The 23,911-nt window shown below is 41.9% G+C and overlaps 1 protein-coding gene across 2 annotated transcripts in view; it reads right to left on the bottom strand.

Annotated features, from left to right (window-relative positions):
- DNAH17 (dynein axonemal heavy chain 17) overlaps positions 1-23,911 on the bottom strand; it is a 14,992,541-nt gene that overhangs the window by 10,617,495 nt on the left and 4,351,135 nt on the right. For both annotated transcript variants that reach the window (XM_085617470.1, XM_085617471.1), the window contains one exon: positions 3,926-4,078. In XM_085617470.1, the coding sequence (XP_085473596.1) occupies positions 3,926-4,078 (153 nt within the window). The remainder of the gene's footprint in view (positions 1-3,925; positions 4,079-23,911) is intronic.

The raw sequence follows: 23,911 nt of genomic DNA, 5'->3' as shown, positions 1-23,911 counted from the left end.
CAGATGCTACGCAAGATCCTGGGCTTTCTTCCCAACATGGCCAGGAAGAACAGTAGTCCAAGCTCTTTTGGTCTTGAGACTAGACTATTGTAATGTGTTATATCTTGGGGCAAACCCTAGGTAGGTTAGAAATGCTTCATAGAGTACAGTATGCTGCGACACGGATGTTATTGAACATTCCTAGTTACTCTTCTATGGGCACATCTCTCAGCAAACTCCCCTGGCTTCTGATTGGGAAAGGAGTTTTTTTTTAAAGCGTTAAACTTTTGCCATAAAATCTTGAACCTGAAGGGTCCCCGATACCTTCAGCCTTTGATTAAGCCCTATCACCCTAGTCATTGGCTCAGGTCCACAGGTGCAGTGCTCATTGTAATCCCTAGGGTGGTTAGAGTGCGAATAGGGGGGTCGTTCTTTCTGCTAACTGACGGCCAAACTGAGGAACTCTCTCCCAGCCATTTTGAGACAGGAATGATCTGAACTGGCCTTTTGGAAGAAGCTTTTTAAACAATCTAAACAATCTAAAACAAGTTTTTTAGTCGTGTGTATTGAGGCTAATGTGAGGTGTGGAATCTTAGCACCGGGACACTCCGAAGGGAGTAACCAAGCACTTTATACATTTCTTAACATATATTTTGGCAGAAAAATCCATTCAAGATATCAAGTGTTGTTTTATATTTCTTCCGCACTATGTTGTTCATTAGTGCTGCACTGTGTGCATTTTGTACTGCAAATGTGCAAGTAGCTATGTTTAAGTGTCTGTATTATGATACTAGACAGTATGAATGATCAGGTTTCATTACTGGAAACAAGGGATTATTCATTTATGAGGCACAATGTTCTATTACTCCTTGCTATTCAAGTTGTAGGAGAATTTCCCTAACTTGTGTTTTAGCTTCATGCTTTATTGGGTTTTGTCTTTGAGGTTGTGGGGTTGATTTCAGTGGTATTTCATGGTAAGGGGAACCATCATCCCTCCCCACATGGTTGTGGCATAACGCAGGAGCTAGAACTAGTGCTCATTCCTTGGCGTAAGAATGTTTTACTGATTCTGGAATGAGGTCAGAGAAAGTAGGAAACAATATTGTTTCCCCATTTGGGCACTCCATTACAAAATCAGATGGCCATTCTTTTTCAGCCAAGAGAATATTGTAACCTTAGGTAAATTCCTCCTAAAAGAGAAAATTGATGTTTTTGGGTACACCCCCTCCAACTGGAGTTGTATTTCATATAGATGATGCGGGACATTTAACCCTGATATCAGGTGTTCCACCATGATATACTCACTCTGCGATACTCCCACCAGACAATCCACCAGGGTCTGTCGAACTATTGCGACCTTCTGCCACGCTGTCAGCATTTTCACTACCCATTCCCTGCTCAGAAGCAGAGTTCTCAATTTTTGAGGCATGCCTGACCTTAAGTTTGGTACCCTTTTTTCTTTGAATTGAGGTTTTGAAGGCTTTGGTTTGTCTTCCTGTTTAATTATGAAGTAGGTTGAGCGTTGTGAGTCCTTCTTTGGTTTCACTTGCTCTTCTGATCTGTGCTTTGATCGTTCACCTCTCTCCGAACATTTATTAGTTGAATCCTGGAAGGCACGGGATGAACATGTATCAGGATCCTGATACCTCTTATGTTACTACACCATAAAAAACACCTGTCCCAACTGTCACCTGTGGTGCATGATGGGAGCAGGGAGCTCCTGGAGGTCTTAAAGGCACGGTGCCAGTTAGTTACCTATGTGGTTTCTCTATGCAGCTGATGGGCTAATTGATTGCCATTACTTGCCTTTTTCTTTGAAAATAAAAGGCTGTGTTGGAACACGAGAGGAGTGCATTTTCTTTATTACAGAAATGCTATATAAGGTTATTTTATTTTAACTGAAAAATCCAATGCAATTTTGGCATCTTAGCCTGTTTAAATATTGTTAACCTGCATGTCTGTGTATATACCTATAGATCTATGTTTAAAGGTACTGCGTACTCGTTTATTTGGCTGAACATATATACATATATGTATTTTTGAATATGCTCCGGAATCCCCGCACGTGGGCGGGACTATTTAGTGCTTATGACTATTGATGAGTATCCCCTGGAAGAGAACATTATCTTATGCTGGGCCCAGACAGGGTTAATACGTCATTGAGCCACAAGACAAAACCTCCACATCTCCACTGTTGGTTGGATCACCAACTGGATCTAACTACCCCAGGCGATTCTATCCTTGGACGTGGAGAAGGCATTCGGTTCCACATACTGGTAATATCTCTTCCAGGTCTTGGCCAGGAATGGGATCTGGTCCGACTTTCTGTCAGTGGGTACGGCTTCTGTACACTAATCCAGTGGCAAGGGTTAAGGTGGACGGCACTGTCTCAGAGGAGTTTTGTCTAGAGCGAGTGACACGTACAGGATGTCATTCCCCTCTTGCCACTCCTGGCTGAGGATCAGGGCAAATGTAGTCGGCTGTCCAGGGGTCACAGGAGAGCCAAAGAAGGCCTCCCTGTATGCCAATTAAATATTACTGTACATTGCCGACCAAGTCACCTCGATCCAAGTTGTACTCTCGGTGTTTTGAAACTTCAAGAGATACACAAGAGATAAAATTAATTGAGCCAAATCAATATTATTTAAATGGGCGCATGGTCTCCAGAGACCCTCAACCCCCACTCCGGGTAGTTACCACTAGAGAGGGCCACTGCTACCTTGGGTAAGAATTAACGCCATCCCAACATCAGTTTCTGGAAAAGAACGGGCGGGCTGGGGGGAGGGGGTTGAGTAAGTCCTTCAGTGACCTACAAGTGGAATACTACCTGCATGGTACACAACTTTTCCAATTCATTCGGTTGTGCCGTGCCTTATAAACTGAGGGAATACTGTGGGACACAATGAAAAATAGCAGCCCCGTAGAAAGTAGGATAATCATGGAGGAAATGCCCCCAAATGCCATCTCGCTAATACCTCACACTGATCTTAACAATAATTCCAGATAACCTCCATCAACCAAGAAATAAGTGGGAAATAGACCTGGGCCCAATGGAAGACACAGACTGAGAGGAAGCATTGATGCACCCACGAGAGATAGCGGTAAAAACAAGTCCGAGGCTTATACAATTTATGATCCTCCACAGGCCATACTATAATTCCGATTATTCACAATAGTAAGGGGACAACCCCCCCAACTGTCTACAATGCGATGAAGAAACAGGCACTTTCATAATACTATTTGGACTTGTCCATGCCTAGACATACTGGAAAGAGGTGGTCGCATAACTAGCAGACATCCTAGAAACTCACAATCCATGCACACCACATCGGGCGATGTAGATATCCCCAGAAGGCAATTCCTATTTTGCACACTGGGCTTTTGTGTAGCAAAAATGGTCATAGCTAGTAAGTTGGGAAGTCCTATCCCACTCATGAAGAACCAATGGGTGACTGGCATGATGCGTTGCATGGAAGCTGAGAGAGTGGTCCACGAGGCGAGAAGTTGTCCATGGAAATTTCAAAAGGTGTGGGGACTGGCGAGAATGTACCACAACTTAGACTGGGGTACCCTGCTGCCCCCTCCTCCATCCCCCTCCCGGACTGCTCCATCACCAGGTAGACAGGCGTGAATAGCCGGGGCGTGAGGTTAGGGTCAAGATCAGACACCATGGGACAGGAGGAGGAAAACGAAGGAGAGGTCCCGCAACTTGGTACTCTCGTTTTGCATGAAATAGAGACACTCTGACACTGTATGCTATGGACTACGCAGTTGAAGTAATGATTGCTATAAGTAAACTGGTGGTGCGCTTTGTTTTGTTGTTGCTGTGGAAACAAAAAAAACGATAAAAAGATATTTTTTTTTAAAGAATGGTAATTTGTTGGGTAGAGAATTCTCATAAAAAGAATGTTAACAATTTATATTACAAAACAAGAGTAATGCTTACCAGGACAATCATATCCCACAGTTCTTTAAGTAGGACTGTTTCCTTGTGGCATGCTTTCATCTGTTTGAAATCTCCAATATTTACTTCAAACAAACTAGCTGATTTGGACAAAGCTTCCACTTCCTTCTCCATTGCATTAATGCTCTTATAGACCTAGTAAAAGGGAAAGAGAAACATACTTTTAAAGTTACATTTGATTAATACTTGTCACATGCAGAGTATTCATTTTTGTTCCAAGCCACAAGACTTTTATTCATGTTTTTGTTTGCCAGGGAATGGTATGACTACCAAGGGTGTTTTGTGGATGACATACAGTTTCAACATAAGATATGGCATTCTTGGTTATACCACTACTGACCCTACTTCTTCCTTTTCTCATAGAGAGCCCAACATGCTAACAGACTGCTTGCAAAAAATGTATGCAAACTGCACACCGACTTTTCGTGAACAGCTTTTACCGAATCGCAAAAGTGATTTAACATATAATAAAACTCAAGTTTACGGCTACTAACGCTGTGATTTTGAGAAATGCCAGGGTTGCCTGCAAATATCTAGCCCCTGATTCCTGTTATACAGAAAACGGGCCCATTCCAAGATTCAACAAACATTTGAATTCAATAGGTCTCGCATTTGTAAGAGTTAGAGCTATTGGTGCTGTAAATGACAATCAGGCACATGCATCAAGCACAAAACCGGTCGCAAACGGGCAGATTCTCAGAATCTGCCCCTTTGCGACCGGTATTTTTGCATTTGGGATGCATCATCCCAAATGCACAAATCGCTATTTAAGGAATCTCAAAATAGCTATTCCTTAAATAGCGATAGCATTTAAGGAATCCCTAATTGAGATTCCTTAAATGCAATGCATTACAGTTTTAAAAATAGCGATTTCGCTATTAGCGTGAGCAAATTACCATGAAGCTGGACTTCATGGTAATTTGCGAAAACTTAGAAAAATGCACTTATTTGCATTTTTCTAAGTTTCATGTTGCGCACACACATGCCCTTAGAGCATGTGTGTATGCAACATATGTGCAGAGTTAACATACATGGGTGAAATAGGGTGTCATTTTGACATCCTTGCACCGCCGAAATTGCGGGAGCAATTTGCGAGTACCTACTGGTACTCGCAAATTGCTCCCGCAATCTCTAATTCATTCCTATGGGCCTGGAGGCCCATAGGAATGAATGGGAAGACATTCCTTAATTGCGAATCGCAATTTGCTAGTCGCAATTAAGGAATTTGTGGGAATCGCTATTTCTTTAGCGATTCCTACATGCATAGGGTTTTGCTATTCCTTAATTGCGATTCCTTAATAATCGCAATTAAGGAATCGCAAAACCCTATGATGATGCATGTGCCTGAATGTCTTTTACCCATGTGTTTTGGTTTGGAGTGGAGTGGATGTATGTGATGCGGAGTAGAATTATGTGTGTTGGATTAGAATTGTCAGTTCTTGAATTATGTGGTGTGGATTAGATTTGATTTTGTGACATGGTGTTCAGTAGAATTATGTGGGTAGTAATTATGTGGTATTGAGTGTACTAGAATTTTGTGGTGTGTGATTGTGTGTGATGGAGTGTAATCATGTGTATTGGGATTTTGTGTTGTGGAGTGGTATGCAGGGGAGCAGGAGGGGATGTGGTCACCAGCAGTGATGTGGGTACAAGCAGTCGTTGGAGTTGCCTGGCCTTTGGGTGCAGCTCTTCCAGTGTGTCTACATCTGCAGTGTAGCTACTCACTGGCAGATGTGATGGCAGCCTTATCATTATGAGAGGATAGTGATGCGAACAAAAGTAATGCAACCAACGCCCGTCCATCCTTAGGAAAGATACTCAAAACGCCATTTCACAATTACTACTTTTTTTAATTGATTTTTTTAGAGAAGAACGAAAAAAAGAAACAACAGTAACATTGTGACATTGTATTATGCATCTTGTTTTGTGCAGAATCACCATGCATCTTGTATTGTACAGAATCTCCATGTTCTATTGCTGGAGCAGGGTTTTCTATTGAAAATTTATGAAGATTTAAACTCCAGTTTATGTTTATATGTCATAATTAAAATTACTGATAATTAATTATTAAATACTAATTTTGTTGAAGTTTCTGATTAAACAACTTTACTAATAAAAGTTACACGCGGGAATGCATTTATGTTGCTATATTAATACGTGAACTAAGTCGGTGAGCAAATTAATTAAATATGTGTGGCTAAAGTGCTATTTGTTGTGTCTTTGCGCTTTTAAAATAACGTGCTTTAATGCTTCTTTACGTCGCAGATAGCTAGATAATTACATACACATAAGGGTATTAGTGGGAATTAACACTATTTAATCATTATGATGTAGTAACGTTGTTTTGTGTTTCTTTTAATTAAGATGGTCCATTTTGGCCTAAACAAAGATGGCCGATATTTACAGCCTGCATTTGAGTGGTTGAGATTCGACGAGAGGCCTCGCTGAATATGGTTGTTAACCACCTGACCTCGGCCTCTGACTGTATTAAAAAGTTTCCGTGAGGACAGCAGCTCCAGGCTTGATGCCAGATGCCCTTGGAGAAGAATAAAGCCACAATGAACTCTGATAAACTTGCGGTGGCTTCACTATGATTCCGGGGAAGAGCATTCATGGATGTAACATTTTTTTAGTTTGAGTTTCCTTCTTCCGTGTTTTTATTTTCGTGATTTTCGAGAGCGGAGATTTTCTAAATGTTGCGAGTCAACATCCTTTCCTGCTCGCTCTGCTCAATGGCTCAACGGACGTTCAGAGTTTGTTTGTTACTTTCAATGTTCAAATTTTGGTATAAATATTGTTAGACTAGGGAGGGTCTTAGGCCACTTCTTCTTGAACCTATGCTCGGGAGGATCGACGCTGATTGAGAGGACGGCGACTCGGGAGACTTTACTGAGAGACCTGTCCTGACCCAAATCCTGACATTTAGCTAGAATAGGTAATTATGAGAATAATGAATTTGCTATTGATTGACTTTCATTTGAACTAATTTAGATAAAAGATAACCTTTGTTTGAATTCCAGTGTTGGGTGGTTATTTCTTTGTCATTTATTGAGTTGCAAATGTATTCCTAATGTTTAAATCATGACTCAAGACAGATCTATTAGGTCGCATTGACCTCAGTTTAGACGCAGATTGTTTAGGATTTCTCTCGTATATTCAGTGTGGATAGAGTAATAGAATGAATGTTAGTGTGATGGGCCCTAGCGTATGATGAGTGTATGTGCGTATGACTGTGGAATTACTCTGTCCGTGGAAGTAGGGAGAATTTATATGCGCCGATCTTCAGCAGTTTCCTGGTAGCAGTATGATGGTTTTAGATTATTGTCTTGATCTGATAGATTGCTTGTACATAGGCTTTTGAATTCATTGATTTATTGATTGATGTTGATATATGTACTAATACTATATGTTGAAGTCGTCGTATTGAGTTATATGTAGTGTGTACGGCTTCTGGAACGTGGGGAGCTGGAGACAGTTCCGTAGTAGGGCAGAGGGAAGTAAGTGCTGCTCTCTGGAAAGACGGGATTGTTGGCCCTGTATGTATGCAGGGAAAAACGTGTGACAATTGAAGTTGCGCGTCGCATTGTCTGGGTTCGGAATCAGTGACATCGTCGTGTGTTACTATTAGAGATATATTTCTTGTATAAAAGGAGTGCGTATGGTAGCGAAGGTTATCTGTGAAACTCTGGTCTTAAGTCCCAGGGATCCGTAAGGTTTGCCGTTAAAGCTTACTGCTGGAGGAGTAATAGGTATTCTCGGAGCTTGTTTGAAGGACTGGGCAGAGGTAAGCGCTGCTTGGTTAACGTGTGTTATAATTCTGTAGTGGGGCAGACTGTTCGCTGTTCTCGGGAAAGGCAGGATTCTGTGTGGATGTACTACATTTTCTGGTGTGAAAGTGCGTGAATGTATGAGGCATTTAGTTGATTGTGAAACTCTTTGGAGCATTCCTGGAGGAAGCAGTTAATGGATGCATGATAGAAGTAGAGTAGAGGGATGTGCTACTGTGTCAACGAAAGTAATAATTCCGTAGTGGAGCAGAGGTAAGCGCTGTTCTAGAGAGAAGCGGGATTTTGTGAGAAAGATTTTACTTTACTATTCTGTGGTTAGCGAAGCAGACAATGGAGATGTTTATATGTTGTAACTAATAGATTTTGTAAATTCTGAAACGAAGTCTACTGAGAAGGCTTTGTAAAGGAGGGGTAGACGAGTGACAGGAGACAAGAGTATAAGCGACTGCAGCGACAACTGACGTCAGAGACAGTCCGCGCTGTGATTGGACAGTGGATTAGAACAGTGCTCATGCTGGGATTGGTGCGTTGGTGTGAGCCGCGCAGGGATTGGAAGGAGTACAGGGTGACGTAGACGTTCCAGGATTGGTGCGTAGGTGTGAGTCGCGCTGTTATTGGACAAAAGATCGTACAGTTGCGGAAGGGACTAGAGAATAGTGGTAAATGCTAAGATGTATTACCAAACGGAGGAAAAGAAAAAGAAATCCTTGTTCGGTAAAATTAAAAAGTGGTTCGACAAGGATAAGAACATAATAACTAGAGAAGGTGAATTGCTACCTCCGACAAGAACTCCTGCATCCTTCATGGTTGCGAAATATAGGTATCATACCTGTATATGGTTAGACAATTGGGCTAAGTACACTAAAGACGATGGTGTTTTAGCGTTCCCGGAACATGGTTCATTTAATCTGGCCGTGTTGAGAAATTTACGGGAAAAGATGATGTGTCTAGAGCCTAGACCAAGGCCGACACAATTTGAGGCGTTGGTGGAATGGGAAGATGAGGTGCATGAGCGAGAAAAGCAGAGGAGTGGAGGCAATTCTAGGTATATTTTTGGGAGGAAATATGATCGTGAAACTCATCATGATCGAATGAGGAGATGGCGAGATGCTAGTATGTCAGAGGGATTATATCCTATGAGGACTGTTGAAGAGACGGAAGGGAGGAAAGGTACGGAAAAGGTGCCTGATACAGGATTGAGAAGGTATGGGGCTAATGATTATGAGGATGAGGTCTTGGATGACATGATTTACAAGAGACCACCTCCATATAGACCGGAACCAGAAGAGAGAACGCCAGTTGCTACTCCCATAAGAGATACTTTGCGAATTGTTAAAACAGAAATTGTGACACCTGATCTGAAAAGTGGTAGCTCTTTCACGGAAAGGGAGAGAGAGAGAGAGAGCGAGAGAAAGAGAATCAAATCGGGGATGAGAAAACAAGAGAATTAGCAAGAACGACATCTGAGTTGACAGAGAAAATTAGAGAGCTGACAAAAAATCTAGAAGCTGTTACAGTGCCTGTAACCATAGGTCCGGTTATGCCTATTTTTGATAAGCAAAGAATGGGTGAAAATGGTTTGACAGTTCCCTATGTAGGAAATGGTTTGGTTGGTTCTTGTTCTTTGGAAGAATCGGGAACGAGGATGGGAGAAAATAATTTGAGACAGCTGAGACATGACACATGTAGTGGAGGATCAGATGTACAGCCTAATTCAGGATTGAATACTGGTTGTTTAGGAGGATCGATTTTGGAACCACAGAGGATGGCAGAACAAGTGGGTGCAGTGAAAAGATCTACAGAAATAACAGCTGAGGATTTGAATGATTGGTTGAAAGTTCTTCAAAAGAAGGATAAAGATTCACAGGCAATTGATGTAGCCAGGTTGCGCATAGAATTGGAAGAGCTTATTGCAGTAACAATTCCTACAGAAATGTTGAAAAATCATCATGATGGAGAGTTGTTATTCATGTGCAAGAGTATTACCTGGAGGGCTAAAAGTACACATGACAGGTTAAAGGGAATAGCGAGTGAACTGGGAGTTGATATGGATAAAGTGAAAGCTTTGCAGAAGCCTTACAGGGTGGATTTCTCTGATAAGGATATTGAAAATCTAAATGATGTTGGCAGAACAGGGCAGATTAAGGAACTGATTTCCTTATTGCGAAAATGGGGTGATGTAGAAAAGTGGAAGGATAGATGGTATAAGAAAAGAGAAGATTCAGTGGACAGGACTTATTCACCTTTTCCAATGAGAGAAAAAGAAAAAACAGTGGATGCTTATCCTATGAGAGAGATTCCTGGAGGAGGATATTTACATGTCCCATGGACTAGACAGGATATTTTGTCATTCACGAATGATTTTCCTCGACTGAGAGAAAAGCCCGTCGAGTGGTATAGGCAGGTAGACAGGTTTGTGAAATTGTCAAAGGTGCTGTGGATTGACCTGAATAGTCTGTTTGATATAATTGTTCCAGCAGACTTGTGGACAGAGTGTAAGATAGTTGTAGATTGGCCTGCTACGGAGTACCCAAGAGATCCGAAAGCAGGAGCTCCAGACCCAGAGGTCATGAGGAAATATGAGCAGGTTATTGTATTCCTGAAGAATAAAGTACCCCCTAAAGAGACAGACTGGGTAAAGATAGATCGAACACATCAGGAAGCAAAATAATCAGTTCATGCTTTTTATGAAAGGCTGATACTGGCTTTTAAACAGTTTAGTGGAGATGAACACCTGGGTGATAAGGATTAGAGTCATTTTTTATACAGGTTTGTATATGGCTTGAGACCTGAAATCAGTGAAAGGATTCGTGAGCACACAGTTGATTGGCAGAGTAAAAAGATTGATGAGATTTTGAGACATGCGAAATACTTCAGTGATGAAATTGAGGCAAAACAAAGAAAGCTGAAAGAGAAAGCAATGTGGGCACAGGTGAAAGTTGCAGAAAGACAAGAAGCACAGCTGGTGGAACAAGCAAATAATCCAGGAAATAGGCCCAGATATGGCACAGGAAAAGGAAAGGGGAATCTAGAAGAAGCCAAGAAGAAATTCCCATGTCACAACTGTGGACAATTGGGGCATTGGAGATCCGAGTGTACCAATCCACCATTAGTGAGTAATGAGAATAAATCATTGAATCAACAGGTGCAGAACGAGGGGTGTAATCATCAGCAGCAACAGCAGAAGGTTGTCAGACAGCAGAGTCAAGAGCCAAAACCGCCCTTGCCGCAGAATAGAGGGTCCCAGAAATATAACCAGGACTCAGGATTCTACAATGATGAGCAGGTAAACAAACCGAGACGTTCAAACCTGGTACAGCAGTACTGGTTAAAGAATGAGGGGAGTGAGTCTGAAGGGGACTATTGACGGTGCCGAAGAGAGGAGGAAGAGTGCATACTTGGTGCAACTCTAGAAATAGACCAGGCAGGACCATTTGTAGATGGGAAAATAAATGGGGAAAGTGTTACTTTTTTGGTAGACACAGGAGCGACGAGATCAACTGTCAGGTCAGCAGATATAAGAAATCTTCCTCTTTCGGACGAAGCAATCCAAGTGGTTGGTGTAGCTAATACACAGATTAAGACTTGTTTTACCGAACCAGTAAGGGTAAGAATAGGGAAATTTTCAGATATGCACAGATTTGTAGTCTGTGACACCAGTCCGGTGAACTTGTTAGGTAGGGACTTATTGTGTAAGATGAATTGTACAATTTTTTGTACTCCGGATGGAATAGCTTTTGAGACACCAGATGAAGATGTTTTGTACAGGATGACTCTAGATAATAGAGAGAGTGAGATTGTTGGTACATATGCTGTGTTTAATCCAGATGATTTGCCTCAAGAGTTGAGACATACAGTAAAAGCAGCGGTTTGGGATTTTACTGGAGAAGATGTGGGATTGATGAACAATGTAGATCCAGTGAAAATTTCTGTGAAAGAGGGAATCGTTTATCCTAATATCCCACAGTACAGATTGACACCAGAAATAATTGAGGGAATAACCCCTATAATTGACAAGATGATTCAACAGGGTGTTTTGAGAGAATTACTGAGTAGCCCGTGTAATTCACCGATAATGGGGCTAAAGAAACCCAATGGGAAGTTCAGGATTGTACAAGATTTGAGAAAAGTTAACAAAATTGTGGTAGCATGTTGTCCCATTGTGCCAAATCCGTCAGTGATTTTGTATCAGATTCCTCATGATGCTGAATGGTACACGGTAATTGATTTGTGTCATGCTTTCTTTTCAATTCCATTGCATCATGACAGCCAGCCGATTTTTGCATTTCGGTTTGGACAGCGTATTTTGGCATGGTGCCGTATCCCACAGGGGTATACAGAGAGTCCATCAATATTCAATCAGTTGTTGAAGAAGTCATTAGAGAGTTTGATCATGCCTGAAAGCTCAGTACTGGTGCAATATATCGATGACTTAATTGTGGCATCGAAGACACGTGAAGCTTGTGAAGTAGATACCATAGCTTTACTGAATCATCTGGCAGATGGAGGGTTAAAGGTATCTCCAGCCAAATTGCAATTTTGCAAGAAAGAGGTACATTATCTTGGACACAATATTGAAAAAGGTCTGAGAAAGGTGACCAATGACAGAATCAAAATTATCAGAGGAATGAGAGCCCCAATGACCCAGAGAGAAGTGAGGATGTTTCTGGGAATGGTGGGTTATTGTCGTCAGTGGATAAGTAATTTTTCTCTGATAGCAAAGCCACTGATTAAATTGACTAAAAGTGAGGTGAGAGACCCATTGGAACTGAATGCAGAACAAATGGCAGCATTTGAAGAATTGAAGAGCAGAATGTGTGAAGCTCCTGCTTTAGGAATGCCAGACTATGAGAAAGAGTTTGAGTTGTACTGCAGTGAGAGAAACGGAAGTGCACTTTCAGTGTTAATCCAGAAACATGGGCGATTGAGAAGGCCAATTGCGTACTTCTCATCAACACTTGACCCCGTAGCTGTGGGTTTGCCAGGTTGTCTGAAAGCAGTAGCTGCTACATGCAGAAGCTTGGAACAGAGTGAGGGTATAATAATGGGATATCCTGTAAGGGTGTTCGTACCTCACGATGTGGCAATTCTTTTGACGAGAAGCAGAACTCAATATATGTCACATAGTCGGCTGACTAAATATGAGAAAATCATTCTGGGAGCATCAAATGTGACTCTTGAGAGGTGTGTAAATGTGAATCCAGCAACTCTGTTGCCAGATGCTGAAAATGTGAATGTGGGAGATGATGTTGATCATGATTGTTTGGATGTGCTTGACTACTGCACAAAACCGAGACCAGACATAAGAGATTTGCCATTGCCTGAGAGTGATCATGTGCTGTTTGTGGATGGATCATGTTTGAGAACTGATGATGGTGTGCTGAGTGCAGCATATGCAGTGTGCAAGATTTCAGAAGTCATGGAAGCTTCGCCATTGAAGGGAGTTAGATCTGCTCAAGTGGCTGAATTGGTGGCATTGACAAAAGCTTGCAAGATTGGGAAGAATTTGAGAGTGACTGTGATGACTGATAGTCAGCATGGATTTGGAGTGGTGCATGATTTTGGCCAACTTTGGCTACAGAGAGGTTTCTTGACGTCGAGTGGGACTCCTATAAAGAATGCTGAAGTGATTGGAAAATTGCTTGAGGCGATACAGCTGCCTAAAGAACTAGCAGTTGTAAAATGTGCTGCTCATGGACAAGGAGATGATTTTGTAACTCTTGGTAATCGATTTGCTAATGACATAGCACAGTATTGTGCAAAGAACAATCATTCGATTAACAGGGGACGAGAGAGGGAAATGTCTTTTTGTTCTGTGATGTTTACTAATGTCCTGGAAACATGGGATGAAGTGAAACAGTTGCAGGATGAAGCAGGAGAGGAGGAAATGAGAGATTGGATCAAGGCAGGTTGTGCCCCAAGAGAGAAAGATCATGTTTGGATCTATAGAGATGGAAGACCAGTCATGCCTAACTCGATGCTGTCAACGATGGCAAGAATGTATCATGGCCAGGGACATCTGGGGAGGGACGCTATGATTAGGTCCTTTAAACAAACCTGGTACAATGCAAAGTTCAGGCTGATTGCAGAGAGCATCTGTCAAAGATGTTTGATTTGTCAGCAGTTCAATACTGGGAAGAAGACAGTGGTGAGCTTAGGAACAATAGGCAGAGAAGGAGGTCCTTTTACCAGAATGCAAATTGATTTCATTGAAATGCCCCAAGTGAATAGATTGAGGTATGTTCTAGTGGTTGTCTGTTTGTTCTCAAGATGGGTGGAGGCCTATCCGACTAGGAGAAATGATGGAATAACAGTGGCAAAGTTACTGTTGAGAGAGTTGATTCCTAGGTACGGGTTCCCAGTGACAATTGAGTCAGACAGAGGTGGACACTTCTACAATGAGCTCATGGGTTTAATTTGTGAAGCATTAAGTATACAGCAGAAGCTACATTGTGCATACAGACCAGAGGCTTCTGGTGTTGTCGAACAGATGAATGGCACAATCAAAAACAGGATTGGTAAGATGTGTTTAGCCACTGGAATGAAATGGCCTGATGTCTTGCCTCTAGTGCTAATGACTATTAGATCTACTCCAGATAGAACTACAGGGTTGAGTCCACATGAAATATTGATGGGACGAGCAATGAGACATGCTTTCGTGCCTGTCAACAAGTTGATGACAATAACTGATGACATGATTTTGGATTACTGTAAAGGCCTGGCTGACGCAGTTCATTCTGTGTTTCACCAGGTTGGAGGAGACGCTACAACACTTGAAAAGAAGCAAGCCCATGATCTGAGTCCAGGGGACTGGGTGAGAATAAAAGTGTACAGAAGAAGAAATTGCTTGGTTCCAAGGTGGGGCAGGCCAAGACAAGTCATTCTGACTACAACAACTGCAGTAAAGTGTGCTGGTGTGAAAAACTGGGTTCATGCAAGTCATACTCTGAGAGTTCCTAATCCAAAGGATGGGACTGGTAAAGAGTATTTTGAAGAGTCAGATTCCAGTGATGATGCAGAGTCTGAACCAGAGAGAAGAAAAAAGAATCCTGAAAGGGGGGAAGGAGAAAGAAAGTCAGAGTCAGGTGATTCTTTTTTCTTTCCGAGAGAGACTTCAAGGGAAACATTGAGAGCCTCAGAGGAGAGATCGGATTCTGTAAGAGTGCCTGAAGTTCCAACAACGAGTGGTGAGGAAAGAGGAGAAAGGAGCATTTCCACAGAGACTTCACCTGAGTCAGATGAAGAGATTGAAAATCCACTTGAGATTATTCCTGAAGAAGTAGGGTCAGAAGAAGATAGAGAGGGACAGATTGCGGAAGACCCCCGAGGAGGTGTAGGGAACATTTCTGAAAAGCTAGGTGAAGGGACAAGTAGACAGCAAGAAGATTGCGTGTCGGAGACCCGAGGAGGGACAGTAGTAGGGAAGTCTCAATTGGTGGAGGAAAAGACTGTGGAGCAAAGGAAAATTGTTGATGAACCAGAGGCAAATGAAACAGAATCAGATGAGAGTGAGAATGGGAAATCAGAGGGTCGAGTTCTGAGAAAGAGAACTTGGATCGGAGAAAGAAATAATAAAGAAGTGAGACCAAAAAGGAGTGTAAGAGGAGATCTTTGGCCTAACAAGATAAAGAGGCTAAGGTACAGACTGACACGAGCGAATTCATCAAAAGCTGAACAGGTGAACGAGGTGTCCAGTCAGAATCAAGCAAAGGGTGAAAAACAAGTAGTGTCAAAAGAACTAGAGGAGATCAAGAGAATCAGAAAACCTAACCAAAAGTATAGGTCACCGGAATGGACGTATGTGGCACTGTCTGAAGAAGAAGAGGCAGAAAGTCAAGGAAATCCAGAGGGGACCTTACGAGAAGTGGTTGAGGAGGAGAAAACTGTTGGAATCCTGAAAGTTATCTTGACTGACATTGGAGAAGAGTCAGATGCTCAGGATATTGAAGATCTGATACAATTTGATGTTGCTGAAGAAGAAGTGAAAAAAAATGAAAATCCAAATTGAGTGAACTGAAAGAGTCACTTGGAGAAGAGTGAAAGAAAATCTAAAATTAACTGTTTGAAATAATCTAGTGTTCTAGAAATTCAGTAGTGGAGTAGTAGAGGCTAAGTTAAAAGACACTGCCAGAGTAATAAGATGGCTAACACAGAAAATAATCAAAGTAGATGTGCCTTCTTGAAAAGATGGTGTAGAATGTGCTGCTGCTGTACAGGATTATTAATGCTACTATGGAGTGTTCTTGCTTTATTGGTTACTTTTAGAGTTACAATAGACACTTTTGGAATACATACTGAGAATGTGACTAATATAGAGAAGAGTTCACAGAAAGTAGTTCCTACTAGAATTAGTAACATATACATACATAAGGATAGGTCAATTAATGATTTTTCTAGTAATGTTTTTTCAAAGTTATTTGTACGAATACGTAAAGACAATGGAAGTAAGGGATTGCTACGTCTGTATGCAATTACCTGCATCCGTTTCAGAGGGAGTTACTTATCACCATCTTCCAGCTACGTATGGGATTTCATGTAGTGTGTTAAGTAGTGTTTTTTATTTGTTAGGGAAAATAGATTATGAGACGTCTAATAAAGATAACATTTTTGGGCAATTGCCTATGGATAAGAAACTGAACCCTGCTAAAGAAGCTAACATTTTTGGTGAGATTTTTATTGAAACAGAATAATTAACATTAGATTACATTTTTAGAAATAATTTAACTTGCAGTTTGAAAGAAGAAGAAAAGGCTTTCCTAGACATGGTAGAGAAAAGGAGAGTGAGCATGCATGAAAAGGCAGGGGAATATAAAATGAGTGAGACAATCTGGGACATTGAGATGGGAAAGGAGCTGAAGAGAGGGGCCAGTCTAACTTTGGCTTTAGATGCACCACAGAAGGGTAAACTATGCATTACCAGAAGGAAATCTCAATATGACTATCATTTTGTTGGGACTAGTGAGTGCCATGATACATACTTTATTGCAACAGGATGGGGATTCAAGGGAGGAGAAGATCCAGTTTTCCCGGGAGTGTATTATATTTGTGGGAATAAGGCTTATTACAGGTTGCCTGACCATTGGTATGGCACGTGTTATGTTGGCCTGGTCTTTCCAAAGATTTTCCATATAGATAAGATAGAAGATGCAGAACAAATTAATTTACTAACACGCTTTAAGAGAGAAACTTGGTCAGAAATTGTAGGAGATATTTTTGGAGCTTTAATTCCAGCAGTGGGAATTTCATTAAATGCATATGGAATTCGGAAACTGTCAACAGTGGTGGATCGCTTATCGACAAGCACCGCTGGAGGGTTTCTTTTGGTTAATACGGAGATGGTTGCCTTACGCGCCATGTCTATGCAAAATCGACTTGCCCTTGATATTCTATTGGCCAAAGAGGGTGGAGTCTGTGGAATGCTGAAAGTTCAACATTGTTGCACTTACATTCCTGACGAAAGCAGAGATCTAAAGGTCTATATCAAAAATATTACTGATTTGCATGAAGAATTAGTACCACTGGAAGCTGAAAATATCTGGACTAAAATGGCTAATAAAATAGTTGCTGTTAAGAATTTCATTGCTAAAATAGGTAGTACCATAATTGGTAAAATATTGTTTCCTTTGACATGTGTAATTGTTGCTTTATTGATACTTAGATTAGGGTGTTTGTGTTGTAAAAACAGGGGAGGGAAAAAGAAAATAGTAAGAGAAAATACTGAAAAGAAACAAAAGAGGTCAAAGAGAGACCCACAAGAAATAGAATTAGAAGAATTGAGGGAGAGTGTTTACTTGGAGTCAAAGAGGGATGATGAAAGAGAGTCTGGTGTGTAGTGTTATAAAAAGACATTTCAATTTCTCCTAAGAAATGGGGACTACATTTTTTTTTTTGGGTTGGTTTTTGTGGTGATTATATATCACCAAAGGGGGGATTGCTGGAGCAGGGTTTTCTATTGAAAATTTATTGAGATTTAAACTCCAGTTTATGTTTATATGTCATAATTAAAATTACTGATAATTAATTATTAAATACTAATTTTGTTGAAGTTTCTGATTAACCAACTTTACTAATGAAAGAGTTACACGCGGGAATGCATTTATGTTGCTATATTAATACGTGAACTAAGTCGGTGAGCAAATTAATTAAATATGTGTGGCTAAAGTGCTATTTGTTGTGTCTTTGCGCTTTTAAAATAACGTGCTTTAATGCTTCTTTACGTCGCAGATAGCTAGATAATTACATACACATAAGGGTATTAGTGGGAATTAACACTATTTAATCATTACGATGTAGTAACGTTGTTTTGTGTTTCTTTTAATTAAGATGGTCCATTTTGGCCTAAACAAAGATGGCCGATATTTACAGCCTGCATTCGAGTGGTTGAGATTCGACGAGAGGCCTCGCTGAATATGGTTGTTAACCACCTGACCTCGGCCTCTGACTGTATTAAAAAGTTTCCGTGAGGACAGCAGCTCCAGGCTTGATGCCAGATGCCCTTGGAGAAGAATAAAGCCACAATTAACTCTGATAAACTTGCGGTGGCTTCACTATGATTCCGGGGAAGAGCATTCATGGATGTAACATTTTTTTAGTTTGAGTTTCCTTCTTCCGTGTTTTTATTTCCGTGATTTTCGAGAGCGGAGATTTTCTAAATGTTGCGAGTCAACATCCTTTCCTGCTCGCTCTGCTCAATGGCTCAACGGACGTTTAGAGTTTTTTTGTTACTTTCAATGTTCAAATTTTGGTATAAATATTGTTAGACTAGGGAGGGTCTTAGGCCACTTCTTCTTGAACCTATGCTTGGGAGGATCGACGCTGATTGAGAGGACGGCGACTCGGGAAACTTTACTGAGAGACCTGTCCTGACCCAAATCCTGACATTTAGCTAGAATAGGTAATTATGAGAATAATGATTTTGCTATTGATTGACTTTCATTTGAACTAATTTAGATAAAAGATAACCTTTGTTTGAATTCCAGTGTCGGGTGGTTATTTCTTTGTCATTTATTGAGTTGCAAATGTATTCCTAATGTTTAAATCATGACTCAAGACAGATCTATTAGGTCGCATTGACCTCAGTTTAGACGCAGATTGTTTAGGATTTCTCTCGTATATTCAGTGTGGATAGAGTAATAGAATGAATGTGAGTGTGATGGGCCCTAGCGTATGATGAGTGTATGTGCGTATGACTGTGGAATTACTCTGTCCGTGGAAGTAGGGAGAATTTGTATGCGCCGATCTGCAGCACTATCATTCCATGTGGAATGTTAGACTTAGGAATGTGAGAGTTGATTCTATTTCTGTCAGTTGAGCCCTAGCAGTTGATGGTTGAGGTTTGTAACGTGCCTGTTACCTTCATTTGTACCCGAGTCGTCTTCTTAGTTGAGGACACCACATTTTATTGGCAACGAGGATGGGACTTCTCTTCACTTCTTCACCTCAACATTCGGCACACACTGCTCTCATCTTCTCTTTTCCGTCTCCTCCAGCGGCAGATCAGTTTATAAAGTAGAGAATGTTCCCCTTCTCCAGCGGCGGTTTTTCCTTCTTATAAGAAGTGAATTGGAAGAAGTCTTCTTCAAGTTTACACAGTGAGGAGGGACAAGTGCCTGTTCCGATCTGAGTTCCTTTGACATCATAGTTGTGTTCCACGCACGGTGCATGTCTGCGGCGCAACCGCTTTTCTGCGTGTCAATGGGGATCACGTCTGCGCTTCAATTTCGTCAGACGTTCACGCTGGAGATCGGGCGCGAATGTTTTTTTTTGTAGCTCTATGAGGATTACATCGGCGTTTCTGAAACGTCAGACGTTCACAGTAAGAAATTGCGTATGAGCGCCATCTTGGGAAGTAAACATTCAGTCTTTTGTTGCCATCGCTCTCGTTGTCATTTCATTGTATAATTTTTCACACGGTGATAAACATCTTGTGATGACTTTGTCCTGAGGAAAATAATAGCGGTGATAACAACAGAGTTTTCAGCTTCTTGAGGAACGAAAGGAAAATGAATTTAGGATTCAACAATTTCCTTGAAGTACTTAACTGTCAACAGGTTAGTATGTATTTTAAGCCAGTTTTACCGGTGACTGGCACACCTTTATTTATGAGAAGAAAGGAACTTTCTCTTTTAAAAGCTGCATATGCAATTTTTAGGAAGTGGCTTGACAAACTTCTCTCGGCAAATGCAATTTTCAGAAAGTGACTTGGCAAATTTCATTATTTATTACTTTCAATAGTCTCTTTAACGAGCTTTTGTTCTACTTGTAAGAGTATAATCTCTTCTTATTCAGTATATATATATATATATTTTTTTTTTAATATCTATAATTATTTCAGAGTGCTTTTATGTGGTAATATTCATTTTTTTAGTTCATCATTGTTAAAGTCTTCATACTTATCATTCTACAACATGCATAATGTTATGCAACCTCCATTTTTTTTTACAAGTCCAGGTGAGCCAAGTATAAATGGCAAAAATGGAAAAAGATTTTTGTGAACTACGCCAGAGTCTGTGGGACAAACTTAAGTGCTGAACGGGAACATTCTTTGTTACTACATTGTCTAGAGGGAGAGGGGCAAGAAGGGCTTGAACATTTACCTGAACTCAGTACCGCCGATCAGAGAAATCTTAATGAATACGAAATATGCATACTACAGTTAGATCGTCATTATCTTCCACGGTTGAGCACCATTATGGAGCGGTATCATTTTGGCCTTCGTGAACAAAAAAAAGATGAATCGGTAGAAGACTTTGTGACAGCATTAAGGAAATTAGCTTCATCTTGTAAGATTGGCGGTGCTACAGAGGAGAGAATAAGGGACCAATTTGTGTTAACCCCTTCAGTGCCACGCCCTTTCCCCCTCCTGTGCCGGGCGTTGCACTAGTGGGTGGGGTTCATGACGAGATAGTCTCGTCATGGGCACAGGGCAACCGTGCTCCATGACGAGACTATCTCGTCATGGGCACTGAAGAGGTTAAAGTGTGCTCATGATAATATTAGAAAAGAATTGTGGTTAAAAGATGAGCCACCTTTAGATAAAGTAATAGTGATTGCAAAAGAAGTGGAACACATGATGAAATGTGTTGATGAATTGAGTGTTGAAAAAAGTAAACTGGTTGCTACCAGTACAAATGTTGATGAAGTTGTTTGCCTAGTCAAAAGCAAAAATATTGAACCTAAAGACAAGAGTGTATTTTCATCTGTCACTAATAATTCTTCTTTTGGTGTTGGTAAGCCGACATGTTTTAGGTGTGGCAGACTAGGACATCTGGCAAATGCTTCATTCTGTCCAGCTTTAAGAGTTATTTGTAGTACCTGCGGTAGAAGGGGTCATTTTGACAGATGTTGTAAAAGCAAAGTAAAGAAAGAAGATCAACCTGGAACAAAAGATCAACCACAAGTTAAAGTTATTACTTTTCAGGTAGATGGACTAGAAGCTTCTCATCCGTCTCATTTAGTTGAAATTGAAGGTGTACAACTTGAGTTCAAATTTGATTCTTGTTCTCATTTAGCCATGATAAATGAAGATATTTTTCGAGAATATTTCAGTGCCAGGGTCAAGTTAATGAAAAATGACGTTTCTCCACTAGGCTATGGTGGTATACCTATTAAAATGTTGGGGGCTGAGTGGACGTATGATTGCTGGAAAGGTGTATGTAGCCAAGCGTGGAGATGCTCTTTTAGGGTGGCCCCATCAACGTCTTCTTGGTGTTAGTCTTAATCCTAATGCAGTTTCACAAGTACAAATACAAGAAGTAAGTAATTTAGGCTCTATGTGTGCAGAACAATTTGTGGAAGTGTTTGGAGACAAACTTGGGTGTCTCAAAGGTTACAAAGATCATATTAAGTTGAGAAATGGTGCAGTTCCTGTGGTTGCCAAAGTTAGAAGAATTCCTGTGAATGAACAAGTCCGTGTTCAAAAGGAGATTGAATGATTGATAGAAATGGGTGTGATTGAGCCGGTTGAAGCGACAGAATGGTTGGCTCCCATAGTCGTTTTGAAGAAGGCCAGTGGACAACTTCCACTTTGCATAGACTTGCGCTCTCTTAACAAAGAAGTTATTGGTGATTTCCTTTACCAAATATTGACGAGATGGTTGGTACCTTGGTGGGTGCAAAATTTTTCAGCACACTTGATTTGGCCTCAACCTATCATCAAGTTGAATTAGATGAGTCTTCGCAGGAGTTGACTGCGTTTGTGACACCCATGGGCACCTACAAATTTCGTAGAATGCCGTTTGGACTCGTCTCCGCTGCTGCGGTTTTTCAACGTATCATGTCAAAAATTTTGAGAGGGCTTTCAGGAGTGAGGTGTTACCAAGATAATTTACTGATTTTTGGTAGTTCTAAATCAGAACATTATTCCAGAGTGTGTGCTGTATTATAACGTCTAAGGGAGTCTGGGCTGACGCTAAAAAAGGAGAAGTGTAGGTTTGGTGTTGGACAGGTAAATTATCTTGGACATTGTATTACTGGACATGGAGTTTTCCCAAAGAAAGAACTTGTTGATTCTATTGTGAATATAAATGAACCAGTCAATAAAGAGGAACTTTTATCTTTCCTTGGAATATTGGAATTTACAGTAATTCATTCCAGGCTATGCTGACAACACTCAAAATTTAAGGAAACTCACGGCTAAGAGTGTTGTTTTTCAATTGTCAGATGAATGTGCTAATGAGTTTGGTTCTATTAAGGAAGAATTGAAGAAAGCTCCATCTTTACAAGCGTTTGTTCCGGGTGATACCACTTGCAGATTAACTGATGCTAGTATTAAGGGACTAGGTGCAGTGTTGATTCAAAGGAATGAGGGTGTAGAAAGATTAATTGCTTGTTGTTGGACCCGGCCTCGTGGCGTGGTCCTTAACCCCCTGGATTGTGCCCGTTCCCCACCCCGGCCTTCACGGGCCACCCGTCTGAACTGCACCAAGGCCCTTCACCCGGAGCTGCACGTGGTCGCATACTCCTCGTGGCTCCGCCATCTTGTTGGCATCCACGTCACACCCTGCACCAGCCAGCGCGACCCCGCTCAACCCGGCCTCGACCCCAGCGAAGCCCCGACATCGAGGCACCACGAACTGGCCAGGGGGTGCCGCAGGAACCATTCATCGCCCCGGCGGAGGACAGTATCGATGGGACCCCCAACTGTCCTCCCCTCTCGAGGTGTGATCGCCCTGCAACTCCCATGGGCCTGGCGCCTCTCCTGCTGGGCGTCTGGCCACCTCCACCCGGCCACTCCGCCCCCTCGGGCGCATAGGTCCGGACATCAAAGGGCTCCAGACCTATATCTGGGGCGACCCCACCACAGCTCGACAGTTGTATCCCGGAGTCGAGAGCCCTGCTGATCGAATCGCGGCTGACCCTACGGAGAAGAACTCTTGCCAGAACCCTCACGAGCCCTGCTGACTGCGTCGCGGCTCCCTCTTGTGAACCCTTTCTGAACCACCTGGAACATCGGAGCCCTGCGGACGCTGTCGCGGCCCAACCTCGCTGAAACCTTCCTCGGAGCCCTGCTGACGACGTCGCGGCTCGAGCTGAGCAGAAACCATCTTGAGAGCCCTGCTGATTGAATCGCGGCTCTCCACGAACTGTACGCCAGAGCCCTGCTGACGCCGTCGCGGCTCGACCCCTCCGAGATCGGAGGTCCTCCAGCTTGAGGATAAGAACTGGGCCCCAGGTACCCTCGTACCACATTCCTGCCAAAGACTGTCCCGCTACCCCTACCCTTCCAAAGAGACATTGAGACTTTTGGTGGATCCCTCGATCCCTTCGTGTAAATATTGAACTCGTAACCTTTTATTGATGATAAAGAATTGCTTGTCTTGAGACCACCTCCTTGAGTCCGGTGTGGTGGTGTTACTGTGCTAGTACGTGATAGGAGAAGGATCTCTCGGGAGACTTCTCGGCAGTGCTCGGCTACTTCGTGCAGTGAGAGGGCCCCCCTTGGTGGTCTCACCGACTCCTCGGGGTCCGCCTTCCAACATTTGGTGGCCAGCGACGGGATCCGAGCCGAACGCAGTACGTACCAGCCAGTACCCACTAGCTACCCATCCAAACGAATAGCATCATGAGCAGCCAGGAAAACAACGCGACAATGGAGTTCCAGCCCGAACGGCTGGAAGAATATACGCACAAAGAATTAAAACAGTTCTGCAGAGACAAAGGCATTGCAACCACCAGCCTC

This window comes from Triturus cristatus, chromosome 7 (genome assembly GCF_964204655.1).
Source record: "Triturus cristatus chromosome 7, aTriCri1.1, whole genome shotgun sequence".
Lineage (NCBI taxonomy): Eukaryota > Metazoa > Chordata > Amphibia > Caudata > Salamandridae > Triturus > Triturus cristatus.
The sequence above is the reverse complement of the archived record's forward strand: the minus strand, read 5'-3'. Positions and strand labels throughout refer to the sequence as shown.